The following is a 13,800-nucleotide window of genomic DNA, read 5'->3' as shown; positions in this document are numbered from 1 at the left end:
CTTATGCCATAAATCCCATCCTTGCTCCTCTTCCTCCAGGCGAGTGTTACGGCCCGTCCTGCTTCTGGCCGGTGCTCAGTAGATGTGATCCGACCGTTCTCGGCAGGGTACACGGCCTCTCTCACTGAGCCGGTTGAATTGGTTGGAACCCGGCGGAAGAAATTTGTTGCTAAGAGACAAATATTTTAGGAATCTGGTTGAGCCTCCCGGAGTCATTGTCACTCACTCTTCTCTCCACTTTTACTTCTCTAGATATAATAAGCACGTCAATTATGCAAACACTTCAAGTAAACGGCTCCAAAATAACCCGCAAGTGTATTAATAAAGCGGTGTGGGCCGCGGAGCTCCATAAACGGCGCCCTAGGATTTTATCAGCGCATTCAACAAAAACGGGTGATTTATGGTTACCCTGCAAAAGGGAGCAGTGCACACTGGAGGACCTGTCATGGGTGCTGATGGGGCTCGCACTGCAATCTTGCACTTTTGCAGCAGTTTTGGGTTTTTTTTTCTCTTTTTATAGTACTGGTAAAATCAATGAGTTTTCAGAAATCTCATACACGTGCTTTATTTTTTACCACTTTTATTTATTTTCCCCTTTATTTTGTCATTTTATTTCCTTTTTGTTTTGTCTGACTTTGAGCACTTTGCACATTCCTCCTGTCAGCACTTTTTTTTTTTACCCTTTGCGCTGCCTTTTTTTGTCTTCTCAATAAAACTTTATTAACATGTACTGTTGACAAATCACACAAGTGAGCCGCACCAACCCCCCCCCCCCCCCCCCCCCCCCCCCCCCAGAACTCTGCAAATAGCTTAATGTGTGAACAAACCCTTACATTAAAAGTAATCTAGGCTGTGGCACTAACCTAATCCTTCCCGTAGCATGTAACCCCTTCCTGACGTGTGACGTACATGTATGTCATATACTGGGCGCGGTGTATGAAGCTGAACTTGCACCATTCCTGGCAGATGACGGTGCAGATGCAGGCTGCGCTGTACATCCGTCATCTGCTTGTCACAGCTGCACTTCTGTCACTCCCAAAAAATGCTGCGCTCAATCTCTGATAGAAGCATTTAAGTGCAAATGTTTTGGCTCATGAAGGGGGGAGGAGAAAGCACAAAAAAGTGAAAGTTGGATGGGAAGGGGTTAAAGGTGGGCTGTAATTCACTAGATGTGATGGTGCCGAGAAGAATCATTAAAGCCTAAAAAGACAGGTATTTGCTCCTTGGGTCATAATGGCAGAACGGCTTCTGCCTCTGCAGGCGTTGGCACTCCTGGATCTCCATCCACCTCTCACTTTGTGTGATTTGGGTTCTCCGCCCTTTTATTCGTTTGCATTCTTTGCAGGCTCGGAAGATTTAAGAAATTGCATTGTAATATCTTGCATCCGATTTATTACAAGGCGGTGACCCTGCGGGCTGTAAGAAGAGGATGCATGTGTAGTTTCTGCATGTTTTACATGCACCGATCTACACAGATGGAGAATATAAGCCGATGTGATGGGAGCATGAAATCCCGCTCTGGGGATGGGTTCTGTCGCTCCTTCGAGGAACTGCTCACTGGATCTGTTGTGATCTCTGCTGCCACCTAGTGTCCACATGTGGTAGTGCACCCTTATTGGTTTGCACCTACGTACATGATGCTTCCCCTCTCCCACACTAGCCATGATCATATGAGGTGGCCAACTTATTTAAACCTTTGAAACCATTTTTATTAATACTTCTTTAGTTCCTTCCATTCCCTGCACATTTATGCCCAGATCCTGAGATCCCCACTGATTTATACAGGAGCGCACACATCTGCAGACATCAGGGCAGTATTGTCAGCCATCGGCTGGGGTATCAGGACCTGGACCCCCCAACAGACCTGCAGGGAATGTAAATGCCTAAAAAGAGTAAAACACTTTGTAGTCCCTCTTTGGCCAGACGTTGGCAGAGTGCAGGAGCTGAAGTCCTTCAAGCCGGGGCATTAAGCTTCTTGACATATTTCAGATACTTTTGCATCATTCGCTTTGGCCGTTCCTTGAATTCTTACATCTGAGCTTTTTATTAGTCTGGAGCGTAATGTGCGTCTCTGTATTCTGGGCAGATGTGAGCCCCAGTATAGACCAAGCCCCTCAGTTTAATAATCACCCCTTGCCTTACCTGTATGGGTCGTATTTGGGGCACATGACCAGGGGTTATCATCTGCTGACAATCCACTAATTGTAAGCACAGGCCTGTCAGTCTGGAAGGAGATTGGAATGGAACGGAAGGTGGGGGGGGTTCCCACCTGGAATGGAAGGTGGGGGGGGGGGGTCCGGCCTGGAATGGAGGGGGGGGGTCCGGCCTGGAATGGAGGGGGGGGGGGGTCCGGCCTGGAATGGAGGGGGGTCCTGGCCTGGAATGGAAGGGGGGGGGCCGGGCTGTAATGGAAGGGGGGGGGGTTCGGGCCTGGAATGGAAGGGGGGGTCCGGCCTGGAATGGAAGGATGGGGGGGGGTCCGGCCTGGAATGGAAGGATGGGGGGGGGGTCCGGCCTGGAATGGAAGGATGGGGGGGGGTCCGGCCTGGAATGGAAGGGGGGGGCCGGGCTGTAATGGAAGGGGGGGGGGGGTTCGGTCCTGGAATGGAAGGGGGAAGTCCGGCCTGGAATGGAAGGATGGGGGGGGTCCAGCCTGGAATGGAGGGGGGGGGGGGGTCCGGCCTGGAATGGAAGGGGGGGTCCGTCCTGGAATGGAAGGGGGGGGGGGGTCCGGCCTGGAATGGAAGGGGGGGGGTCCGGCCTGGAATGGAGGGGGGGGGGGGTCCGGCCTGGAATGGAGGGGGGGGGGGGGTCCGGCCTGGAATGGAGGGGGGGGGGGGTCCGGCCTGGAACGGAGGGGGGGGGAAGGTCCCGGCCTGGAAAGGAAGTGGGGGGGGTCCCGGCCTGGAAAGGAAGGGGGGGTCCGGCCTGGAATGGAAGGGGGAGGGGGGTAGTCCTGCCTGGAATGGAAGGGGGGGGTAGTCCTGCCTGGAATGGAAGGGGGAAGGGGGGTGGGCGACTTGCCTGGATGGGGACCAGTAGTATTGTGGCATTAGTATTGTGGCGTCCCAGTTTGGCCGCTGACGTTTATATGCGTCGATCTATGGGCCAGGCCTTATAGTATACGGGTAATGGCACTAATTTTTAACCCCGTTTGTACTAGCTTTTTTTCGTTTTCTTTCAGCTTTTAGAGCTATTTGACAGTGAAGACCCTCGTGAGCGGGACTACCTAAAAACAGTTTTACACAGAATTTATGGCAAATTTCTCGGCCTTAGAGCGTTTATCCGAAAACAGATTAACAATATTTTTCTACGGTGAGTGCATGTGACGTGTGCCTGCGGGGGGCGCCGCTCCCAATGTGCCCTGGTAACTTGTCCTGTTTTATTTCAGATTTGTTTATGAAACAGAACACTTTAATGGAGTAGCAGAACTGCTGGAAATATTAGGAAGGTGAGCGCCGCGCCTCGGGCTTAGGACTCGCACCTCTTCCATTTACTTACAACATTCTGACTTTACGCATGTAACGCTGCTGTCGTCTGTGGCCCGAAGCTCTGCAGAGGCGATAAATGGCCGTAGTAGCCTCTACAAACGTTCTCTGTGGCCCTAACACTGGAGCACTCCGCTGCTGATAATCTGCATTGTCTGAACATACCCGCACTCCATATTTATACTGATGACTTTAACCCTTGCTTTCTTTTGCAGTATTATCAATGGCTTTGCATTACCTCTGAAAGCAGAACACAAACAGTTCCTGGTGAAGGTGCTGATTCCTCTGCACACCGTCAGGAGCCTATCCCTCTTCCACGCACAGGTACGACCACGGCTTTGTCTCTTCCAGTGTTCGCAGAAGCGACTAATTTAAAGGGGCTGTGCAGAATTAGAAAGATGTCTGCTCTTTGGCGCCACAGGCTTCATTACTCTCACAACAACCTACAGACGGGGAAGAAGGTCGCCACGTTTCGACAATCCTGAAACTCCCTTTAACAGAAAATCATCATCTCCTGTATTTCTTATAACCATTCTGGAGCATTTTTGCTAAAACACTTGCTTGGTTGTTGTCCTCAGTTACTCCTCCTGGAAATGTAAATACATTGACTGCTTATTACGTTCTACGTTTCTTGTCTTTGCGTGTCCTGATCACCCTTCATTTCTTTTTCTTCTCCAGCTGGCATATTGTATAGTCCAGTTCCTGGAAAAAGACCCTTCCCTCACAGAACCGGTGAGTGGGTTTCCATTGACATCATAAAATTTATTTCTGTACCTTTTTTTTTATTATGTAAATAATATTTTTCTCTCTTTTTATTTTTTCAGGTTATTAGAGGATTGATGAAGTTCTGGCCAAAAACATGTAGTCAAAAAGAGGTAAGTGATCCCTTTAAGAGCGCAAATGAATGTCATCTATCAACATGAATCCATTGTATTCCCTGGTCCTGCATGGCAGCCGGGCTGGGGAAGTCTTCACTTCGGTGCTGGCAATCCTCTGCCAGGTATCATGCCTGCCTCTTAGGCCATGTGCGCACGTTGCGTTCTGTACCTTGCAGAAATGAACGCATCCTCTGGCTGAATTTGTCATTGTTAAATTTGGTTTTGACCACTTAAACACAGGAAATATGCATGCGTTTTTGCTGCGTTTTGACCGCGTTTTACATGCATTTTCAGTGCTTAAAATCGGATGCTTTTTTAATACAAAGACCCTACTAAATAAAGTTTGAACATTCAAACACAAGGAAAAAAGTGAAAAAAATAAAAAAAGTTATGCTTTAAATCATACATTATATTGATATTTTTCCTAAAATGATTGAGATCTAATATTTATGTTAAAAATAAATTTAACTTATTGTTTGATTTTTTTTTTTTTTTTTTTTTTGTTGGGCTAGATGTGAGGACAAAAGGAAACCTCTGGACCTCACTATGATGCCAAAAACGCAAGCTTTAATTTTGACAAATTGTAAAACGCTTGGATTTTGATTTTGGATGAGTTTTCAAAACGGTCATTGACTTCAATGTTAGCTAAATGCTGCCAAAACGCAAAAAAGAATTGACATGCTGCTTTTATTAACGCAGAGATTTTGCCAAAATGTCACTCAAAACGCTGCATTTACAAAAAGCATCGTGCGGACGAATTTTGCTAAATTCCCATAGACTTTGCTTAGAAATCAAAACGCAAGCTTTTTGGCATTGAAACGCTGCAGTTCAAAACGCTGTGGAAAACACATAAAAAAAATGCAACGTGCGCACACAGCCTTACTCTTACTAGATACCTTAACATCATAAATTTGTGGCCGGGTTCAGGTCATGATGTCGTTTGGCTTTTCACCAGAAGAACCAAGGTGGTCAGCCTCCTGAAGGGAAGACCACTCTTGTCTAGCTGCCATAGAAAACCAGATTGAACCCCGGACCAGGACAGGGCAAATCTTTTTGCTGAACTCTAGTAGTAACTTAGTGATGTATCTGAGACCACTCTTTCAGCAGGTTTTTGCTATGTATCTTGAGAGCTCCATGATGTAGGGCTGATGATCTAGGGACATGTGTCACTTACTGGGGTGCTCGCTGCAATATAATCAGTTTTCTCTGCTGTCTAGCAGTTCTCTGAATGTTGAGCTGTATATAGCCCCATCCACACCCCTGATCGTCAGCTTTCTGTGTACACTGCATAGGCAAACATTTGCCAGTCAGTGGTGGGTCGGGGGTTATACAGATTAGCTCGACTGCTTGGCAAGAGCCACCTAGTCTTCTAGTGATAATGCTATATACTGATTGTATTGAAACTACTGCACACAGGGTAATAACTGACACATCCTTGGAGTCAGGATCTCTGCCCCTACATCATGTTGCTCTCAGATTACGTAGCAAAAACCTGCTGACAAATTCCCTTTAAAGGGACTCTGTGATCAGGTTTTTACCATCTAATCTGAGAGCAGCACAACGTAGTGGCAGAGATCCTGATTCTAGCGATGTGTCACTTACTGGGCTGCTCAGTGTAGTTTTGATTTAAAATCACTGTTTAATCAACAGTAGATTATCATTACAGGACTACTAGGCATGCTGCAGATAGTCTAGCATATTCATGAGCTTTGTATAACTGCTAGATCTGCAGCAGAGAAAACGGTGATTTTATCAAAATGAAAGCAAACCGCTCAGTAAGTGACACATCGCTGGAATCAGGGTCTCTGTCTCTACATTATTCTGCTGTGAGATGGGGGAGCAAAAACCTGGTGACAGATTCCTTTTAAGTCTTTTGGGTAGTCAGCGGAGGACCATTATAAATGGCAGCCCTCTGACCTGGCAGTGTGATTTTTCAGACTAGCACAGTTGGTACAGTATACATATAATTGGTGTAACCCATGCGCCACTCTTAGTGCAACCCTCCACAATTCAAACCAGCTACTGGTATGGTATTAGAAATTTGTGAGATCAAATACAGCAAAAAATACCTTAAAAATATAACTTTTAATAAATCCCTTTAAAAAGTAAGCAAGGATCACCTTACCTCTGTTAAAACTATTAGCTGTCAAAGATACTGCCGTGCCACTTTTCCCTTTTACACTCTTGGGGACTAGTGCAGCCTGCCATTGCCTTTAAATTAAAGTTGGAACAACCTCACCTGTTCTGGTGCATTCATTTCCAAATAGACAATTTTTTCATTATTATAGGCGTCTCCACGGTCCCTCTTTATCTGGACCCAGGATCCCTTTAAATGAATTCACTGTCGTTCCCAGACTCTCCTTCTCCCGACGCGTTTCCTATGTCCCATATTCATCAGGGGAGTTAGAGGGACCGTGGAGACGCCTATATAATGAAAAAATTGTCTATTTGGAAATGAATGCACCAGAACGGGTGAGGTTGTTCCAACTTTAATTTAAAGGCAATGCTGAGACTGAGAGATTAGTTTGTGAGCATTCTTTGGATATCTCGAAGTATTGTCCGATTTATTATTTTTTTTTTTTTTTTTTAATCAATTTTATTTTACTCAGATTTGACACCTTGATATTACCATCTGTGATATGCCATTTGGCAGGCTGCACTAGTCCCTAAGAGTGTAAAAGGTAAAAGTGGCACAGCAGTATCTTTGGCAGCTAATAGTTTTTAACAAAGGTAAGGTGATAAGGTGAAACCTAAAAGTTTCCCCCTCTGCAGCTCCTGGGCTGCATTCTAGAAAGGGTCCTATTGTTATTGTGCCCCCTTTTAGACCAAAATAAAGACTTTATAAAGTGGAACCTTTTCCTATGCAAATCTTGTTAATAGTACACGGGGGCAGGCTGTCTTGTGTCCGTTATTCTGCCTCCTGCTGCTTTACGCCGTCCCCCATCGCTCAATTTCATACCTCAGGATGCCGCCCAGTGCGCCCGAGGTCTTGCGCATGCGCCGTGTGACCGCTGGTGACGTGTGCGCAGGCGTAAGATTATGGGCAGCGCTGTGATTTTCATCAGCAAGTGCCCGCCCATAATCTCGTGCCCGCGATTTCCCCTCTGCCTCCACCGTTCTGCACAAGCGCTGGCCTGATAACTGCACGTCACCTCTTTCCCATCTTGCGCTGGAGCAGGAAATAGATGGTAGGAGCGGAGCAGCATAACGGTGGAGGCAGAGTGAAAAGTGCAGGCACGAGATTATGGGCGGGTACTTGATGAAAATCACAGCGCTGCCCATAATCTCACGCCTGCGCAACACGTCACCAGCGGTCACACTGTGCACATTGCACAGTCCCGCTAGAGTGGCACGGCACATGCGCGAGACCTCGGGTGCACAGGGCGGTGCCCTGAGGTGTGAAATTGAGCGATGGGGGACGGCGTAAAGCAGCAGGAGGCAGAATAACTGACACCAGAGAGCCCGCCCCCGTGTATGATTAACAAGATTTGCATAGGAAAAGGTACCACTTTATAAAGTCTTTATTTTGGTCTAAAAGGGGGCGCAATAACAACAGGAACCTTTCCAGAATGCAGCCCAGGAGCTGCAGAGGGGGAAACGTTTAGGTTTAGTGCAAAATTTCTGCTGACAGGTTCCCTTTAAAAGTTATATTTGAAGGTATTTTTTGCTGTATTTGATCAACCCTCCACAAGGTTGTAGTAATACAAAAATCCAGGGACCGGGCACCAGACGTCCCCCATGCAATGCTTCAGCTGCTTTATAAAGGCCGTGCATGGCAGAAGTGGTGCATAGGAACTTCATTGTGTACAATCACACTGTGGTGTCTGGTGCCTTGGTTCCTGAATATCGATACTGTATTCATTGACGTGGCCCCATTGCTGCAAATCCGACTGTGGGCACCGTAGTGACCCAGGATCGTAGGTCTGGGACGCTCCCATTGTCCAGTAACAGGTGCCAGTGTATATTACCAAGTATAATTTCACCCATTAGTATAGCACTACCACAGTCCAGGCATGCTGGGATTTGTAGTTTTGCACCAGCGGGAGAACCACAGGTGGAGGATCATGGATGGCTTCAATGTAGAAATGTCTGTCCCCCTGATTGTGTATAACAACCATTGGGCAGACGTCTGCCGCACAGAGCCTTTGTCCTCAGTCCCAGTACACAGTGATACTCCTTTGTAGCCCGCCCCGAGTGCAGCTCAGGAGGAATCCTACACTAGATTTATCATGACCTACACAACCGATTTACACAAAAGGTATCCGCCTGTAGAGCAGTGCCCCGATTCCATGTATGATGGACGCCTCCCGCAGGACACGTTCAGGCATTACTGCTGGGTTCCCTCAGTACACGGAGTCGGTAACATTATTCTGTTCTTCAGGTCATGTTCCTTGGGGAGTTGGAGGAGATCTTGGACGTCATTGAACCTTCACAGTTTGTCAAAATCCAAGAGCCTTTGTTTAAACAGATTTCCAAGTGTGTTTCCAGCCCCCATTTCCAGGTGAGCACCGACTCGTCTTCATTGGATACTGCTAAGCGGAGCACTTGTCGATAGTCTGCGGCCAGAGGTAGACGGGGATCACAGGCCCAGCTGACCGCTGCGTCCATGATGTCGTCCACCTCTGGCCGCCCCTTATGGACCGTTTCCTATGATGTCTCTTTGTAGAATATCCTGCTAGAAAAGGAATACAGATGTGCACTATCTGGTCAGAGACCAACCATGGTCACATATGGCACACATTTTGGGCTTTCCTGTCACATGAACCAACACAAACAGTATTGACGTCCTTCTGGCAGTACAAATCCAGGGCTTCTCGTCTTACCCCCATCTGGTGTGGGCACACTAGCCAACCCCGACCACACTGGGTTCAATTATTTATTTTTTTCCCCGCCTCTCAATGGACCCTGGTCTGTAGCTTTCCAAATTTGTGTCTTCACCCCAAGGCCAGTATACACACACCCGCAGCCTTACTCCTATGGCAGGCAGTGGCCCACTAAGGTGGTCCCTCCAGAACGCTGTGCCTTGTTTAGGAATTTCAGGGCCACGTGCAGAAGTTGGACCCCTGCTTTTCATTTATGCACCAAGCCACTAGTTGGAGGGGTGGTCCCTTGATGCAGAAAAGATGGTAATTTGCTGGTTTTTGCAGCATGGACCCCCATAGACCATTCGTTTATATATGGGACAACCAGCGCTGGGCTCAGCTTTCTGTGGCTGGTGAGAGTCCCGTTCTTAGATCAGTGGGGGTCCCAGTGATCGGACCCCCAGTCCTTTGTGGATTTTGCTGTTATTTGCAAAGTTAGGAATAACTTAAGGAAAGTCTCACATTTTGTTATTACACAGCGTGTCAGTCTTATCCAGAATCGCCTGATTTCGTTCCCTTTTATTTTTTAATATTTGTGATCGGCAGAACATTTAGTAAAATAGGACACGTGACGTACAATGAATGGCGCGCTTTCCTGTACGGAGAAAGCGATACCCACCACTCGCATCAATCATTCTTTCTATCTGCCTTGGTGCCGTATTGTATCCAACGTCTTCTCAAGCCGGAGGGATGACAGGTTATAATTATCACTGTCGAAGAGGCATAAAAATAGCGCTGGGGGTGGAGGATGTGCAGGAGATGGGGGCGGAGGATTGCGGAGCTGACTGTTACAGCGCTGTGCATGTCTCCCAAGATGGTGCCGCTGCTCCCATGTGTATTGAGAAAAGTAAACGTTCTCTTATCCCACCTGCCGCAAAAGAACAAAAATGTCTTATTGCAAGTAGGTTACCCCCATTGCACGCACAGTGGTGTCTCAGGATGTTATGTGCCCGTGTCATACACAGTAGGCGCTACGTAACTGAGAGCGGAGCTGGCTCTGATCCCTGCACCTTGACACCTCAGATGCCGCTATTAGTAACCCCGGCATATGTAAAGCTTGACAGATGGAGAGCGCCCTCTCTGCCGGCGCGGGGTGTCGCCCTCTCTGCCGGCGCGGGGTGTCGCCCTCTCTGCCGGCGCGGGGTGGCGCCCTCTCTGCCGGCGCGGGGTGGCGCCCTCTCTGCCGGCGCGGGGTGGCGCCCTCTCTGCCGGCGCGGGGTGGCGCCCTCTCTGCCGGCGCGGGGGTGGCGCCCTCTCTGCCGGCGCGGGGGTGGCGCCCTCTCTGCCGGCGCGGGGGTGGCGCCCTCTCTGCCGGCGCGGGGGTGGCGCCCTCTCTGCCGGCGCGGGGGTGGCGCCCCCTCTGTTGGCATTTCTGTAAATTTTTTTTGTCGCTGGAAAAACGCCATTTTTCAATGGGAATGAGAGTTCTAAAATCTCATGCACATGTTGCATATTCTTTTTTTCTTTGCAGATTTGAAGCAGGTTTAATTTTTTTTTTTTTCTGGGTTTTGCAGCGTTTTTGATCCATTCAAATAAAGGAGAAAAAAAAACGCAACAAAGTTTGTAGTTTGCGCAGCATTTTAGCTGCCAGAACTCCAGTATTTGTAGCAGATTTTTCTTCTTTATATACTGAACCTACGCACAAACCAAAGCGATGACCGGCTGGATAATGCATTGCACTGCCTAAGCACTGCAGGGTATCTCTATCACAGGGTGTTGTGGGAATTATAGTATAAGAATAATAAAGAACAGCAGAATATAATGAAACTATAAAATTTGGCATCACCATATTCGATTCAGAGCTGTAGAATGGCGATATCTTGATTTGTGCAGCACACTGTAAAGCCCCCCCCCCCCCCAAAAAAAAATGGATAAATTGCTATATTGGCTACATTCTTTCCCCAGGGAGAGTTAACCTTTTGAGGACCAAGGGATATAGTTGATCCCATAGTCTTAAACTGAAAGCAATTTGATTGAATACTTATGGTCTTCGAATTGTTAAAGGAGTTGTCCATTGAAAAAGAAACAATCACCTATCCACATGAGTAGGTCTGACCGAGATCCAAACCGATTAGATGTTTATCACTCATCGGAATTGAGTGCCCGAAAAAGCTGAATGCAATGGCGTCTGCAAATTATTGTGGTTCCCATCTATCCTTTGGAGAGGTGATTTGCCTTCCCTGGAGACCCCCCCCTTTTTTGTAAAAGATTGTTAAAGAAAATCTATAAGTTACATGAGGTCTGGAGGAGTTGATCTATGAGCATGCAGGTCTTTTATATCTTCTATCTGTTGCTGCATTCCCAAGAAGTTGGCGGAATAAGTCATATGCATGCAAATGCACAAGTGCTCAGGGTGTGACAAATCACTTCCCAATCCCCCACCTCCCTTTATCTTGATTGACAGCTCACGGTCTGTGTGTCATCAGACTGAGCTGTCAATCAAGCAAAAGAGGCTGTTGCTGAGTGGGGAAACAAGTGCGGGAAGTGCTCTGTCGTGTCCAAAGCACGTAGTGCCTCATTAGCAGTTTTTTTTAATTCATAAGCCAATTACTGAAGAATGCAGCAACAGATAGAAGAAATAAAGGTGTCAATGAATTTATATTTCAAAGACCAGTTTGGAAGATGGGGTGGAGGGTAATCTTACTGACAGTTTCCCTGTAATAACTTATACATATCCCCAATTGGTGCCACTGAGAAATACTCATTTACAAAAATAAAAAAATCAAGCCCTCCTATAGCAATTGTCGGTGAGAAATTTAAAGCTGCTTGGTGCGCCCTGTTTAGCATCGCGTCAGTGTTGTAAATCCACATCAGCTGGCGCCAATGGATGAAGCCTCAGCGTTGTCATCATCAGCGGTGTAACCGAAGCACAGATACTAGTACAAAGTGTTATCATCTGCAGATATACCCCGTATCATCCATCCCACACACGACGCTCTCTTCCCGGTCGCTCCTACATCTGTCCTCTCCTTTCTTGCAGGTGGCGGAGCGAGCTTTATACTATTGGAACAATGAATATATCATGAGTTTAATAGAGGAAAACTCCAATGTCATCCTTCCCATAATGTTTGCAAGTCTGTACAGGATTTCTAAAGAACACTGGAATCCGTAAGTGGAAATAAACATATTGTTTTTTTTTTTTTCCTTTCATTGGTAGCTTTAGAGTTACGCATTGGAGGAAGAGCATTGTGTCGCCATATCATCACCTGCGAGTGTGAATTTACTATATATGACTGGGTAGTGGTGGGGGGGCCATAAGTCACAATGAACTGGGCTGTCCTGATTATAATGCACTTTCTTGGGCCCTTCATTGGGGGCACAGGGCGTACACTGCTGCTGTCGGTGGGGGAGGCTAACACCAAGGCTATGTTCACACTTTGGTTTTTTTTTTGCCTAATTTTTTTATGCAATTTTTTATGCAAGTAACATCAGAATCTATATGATTACCGAAATATCATGCACACTTTTTTTTTTTTTTTCTTAACTGGAGAACTGCTTTTTTGAAAACTGCAGCATGTTAAATCCAACGTTTTTGCAGTGGTTTTTTTCACCCCATAGAAAGCAATGAGTAAGTGCAAAAACACAGCAAGCAGTTTTTGCAACTTAAGGTAATTACATTAAACCATTCCCGAACAATTTGTGATAGTAACCAATGCCCTTCTAACTGAATGCCCTACCAATATGTGAAAGTAACCATTGCCCTACTAACTGAATGCCTACCATTGTGTGAAAGTAAATCATACTCTACTAACTTAATGCCCTATTATTGTATGAAAGTAAACAATATCCTACCAATATGTTAAAGTAAACCATGCTCTAATAACTGAATGTCCTACCATTGTGTGAAAGTAAATCATACCCTACTATCTTAATGAGAATTAAGAAAAGAATAAGAAAAGGTTTCTTTCAGAGCAATTAGCTTTCTTTCAGAGCAATTAGCATACCCTCACCCCTCCCTCCTCCTCACCTTAATGCTTTGGCTATTTTAGTAGCTCCTCTGGCTTCATGAAGCACTTATGATTAAGGACTTGTTTTGTTTTTATGTTATTAGTCCGAAACGCGTAAAGCCTTCATGATCTAAACTTGCACCATCTGAATGGATTCTTTTTTGGTCTTCACGATGTACATTTTTTTAACCATGTCCAAATAAAGACTTGAACATTTTAACTTAAGGAGAATTTGTGCCGGATCGCCTTCTCTCTCTTTGCCTTCTACGTTCCCTACTATCTTAATGCCTTACTATTGTGTGAAAGTAAACCATGTCCTACAAATATATGAAAGTAAACCATGCTCTAATAACTGAATGCCCTACTGTTGTGTGATAGTAAACAATGCCCTACTAACTAAATGGCCTACCAATATGTGAAAGTAAACCATGCACTACTAACTTAATGCCCTACTATTGTGTGAACGTAATCAATCCCCTACTAGCTGAATGCTGTACCAATATGTGAAAGTAACCAATGCCCTACTGAGTGCCCTACCATTGTGTGAAAGTAAATCATACCCTACAAACTTAATGCCCTGCCAATATGTGACAGTAAACTATGCCCTACTAACTTAATGCCTCTC

The 13,800-nt window shown here is 46.3% G+C and overlaps 1 protein-coding gene across 1 annotated transcript in view; it reads left to right on the top strand.

Moving 5' to 3' along the window:
• Positions 1-13,800, top strand: part of LOC142257551 (serine/threonine-protein phosphatase 2A 56 kDa regulatory subunit epsilon isoform-like) — a 43,503-nt gene that overhangs the window by 3,644 nt on the left and 26,059 nt on the right. The window contains exons 2-8 of the mRNA XM_075329700.1: positions 3,164-3,315; positions 3,392-3,451; positions 3,704-3,812; positions 4,167-4,220; positions 4,313-4,363; positions 8,748-8,867; positions 12,209-12,336. Coding sequence (XP_075185815.1) covers positions 3,164-3,315; positions 3,392-3,451; positions 3,704-3,812; positions 4,167-4,220; positions 4,313-4,363; positions 8,748-8,867; positions 12,209-12,336 — 674 coding nt within the window. The remainder of the gene's footprint in view (positions 1-3,163; positions 3,316-3,391; positions 3,452-3,703; positions 3,813-4,166; positions 4,221-4,312; positions 4,364-8,747; positions 8,868-12,208; positions 12,337-13,800) is intronic.

The sequence above is a fragment of the Anomaloglossus baeobatrachus genome, chromosome 12 (assembly GCF_048569485.1).
Source record: "Anomaloglossus baeobatrachus isolate aAnoBae1 chromosome 12, aAnoBae1.hap1, whole genome shotgun sequence".
In the NCBI taxonomy this organism is placed as follows: Eukaryota; Metazoa; Chordata; class Amphibia; order Anura; family Aromobatidae; genus Anomaloglossus; species Anomaloglossus baeobatrachus.
Note: the sequence above shows the minus strand (reverse complement) of the source record. Positions and strands in the feature narration are given on the sequence as shown.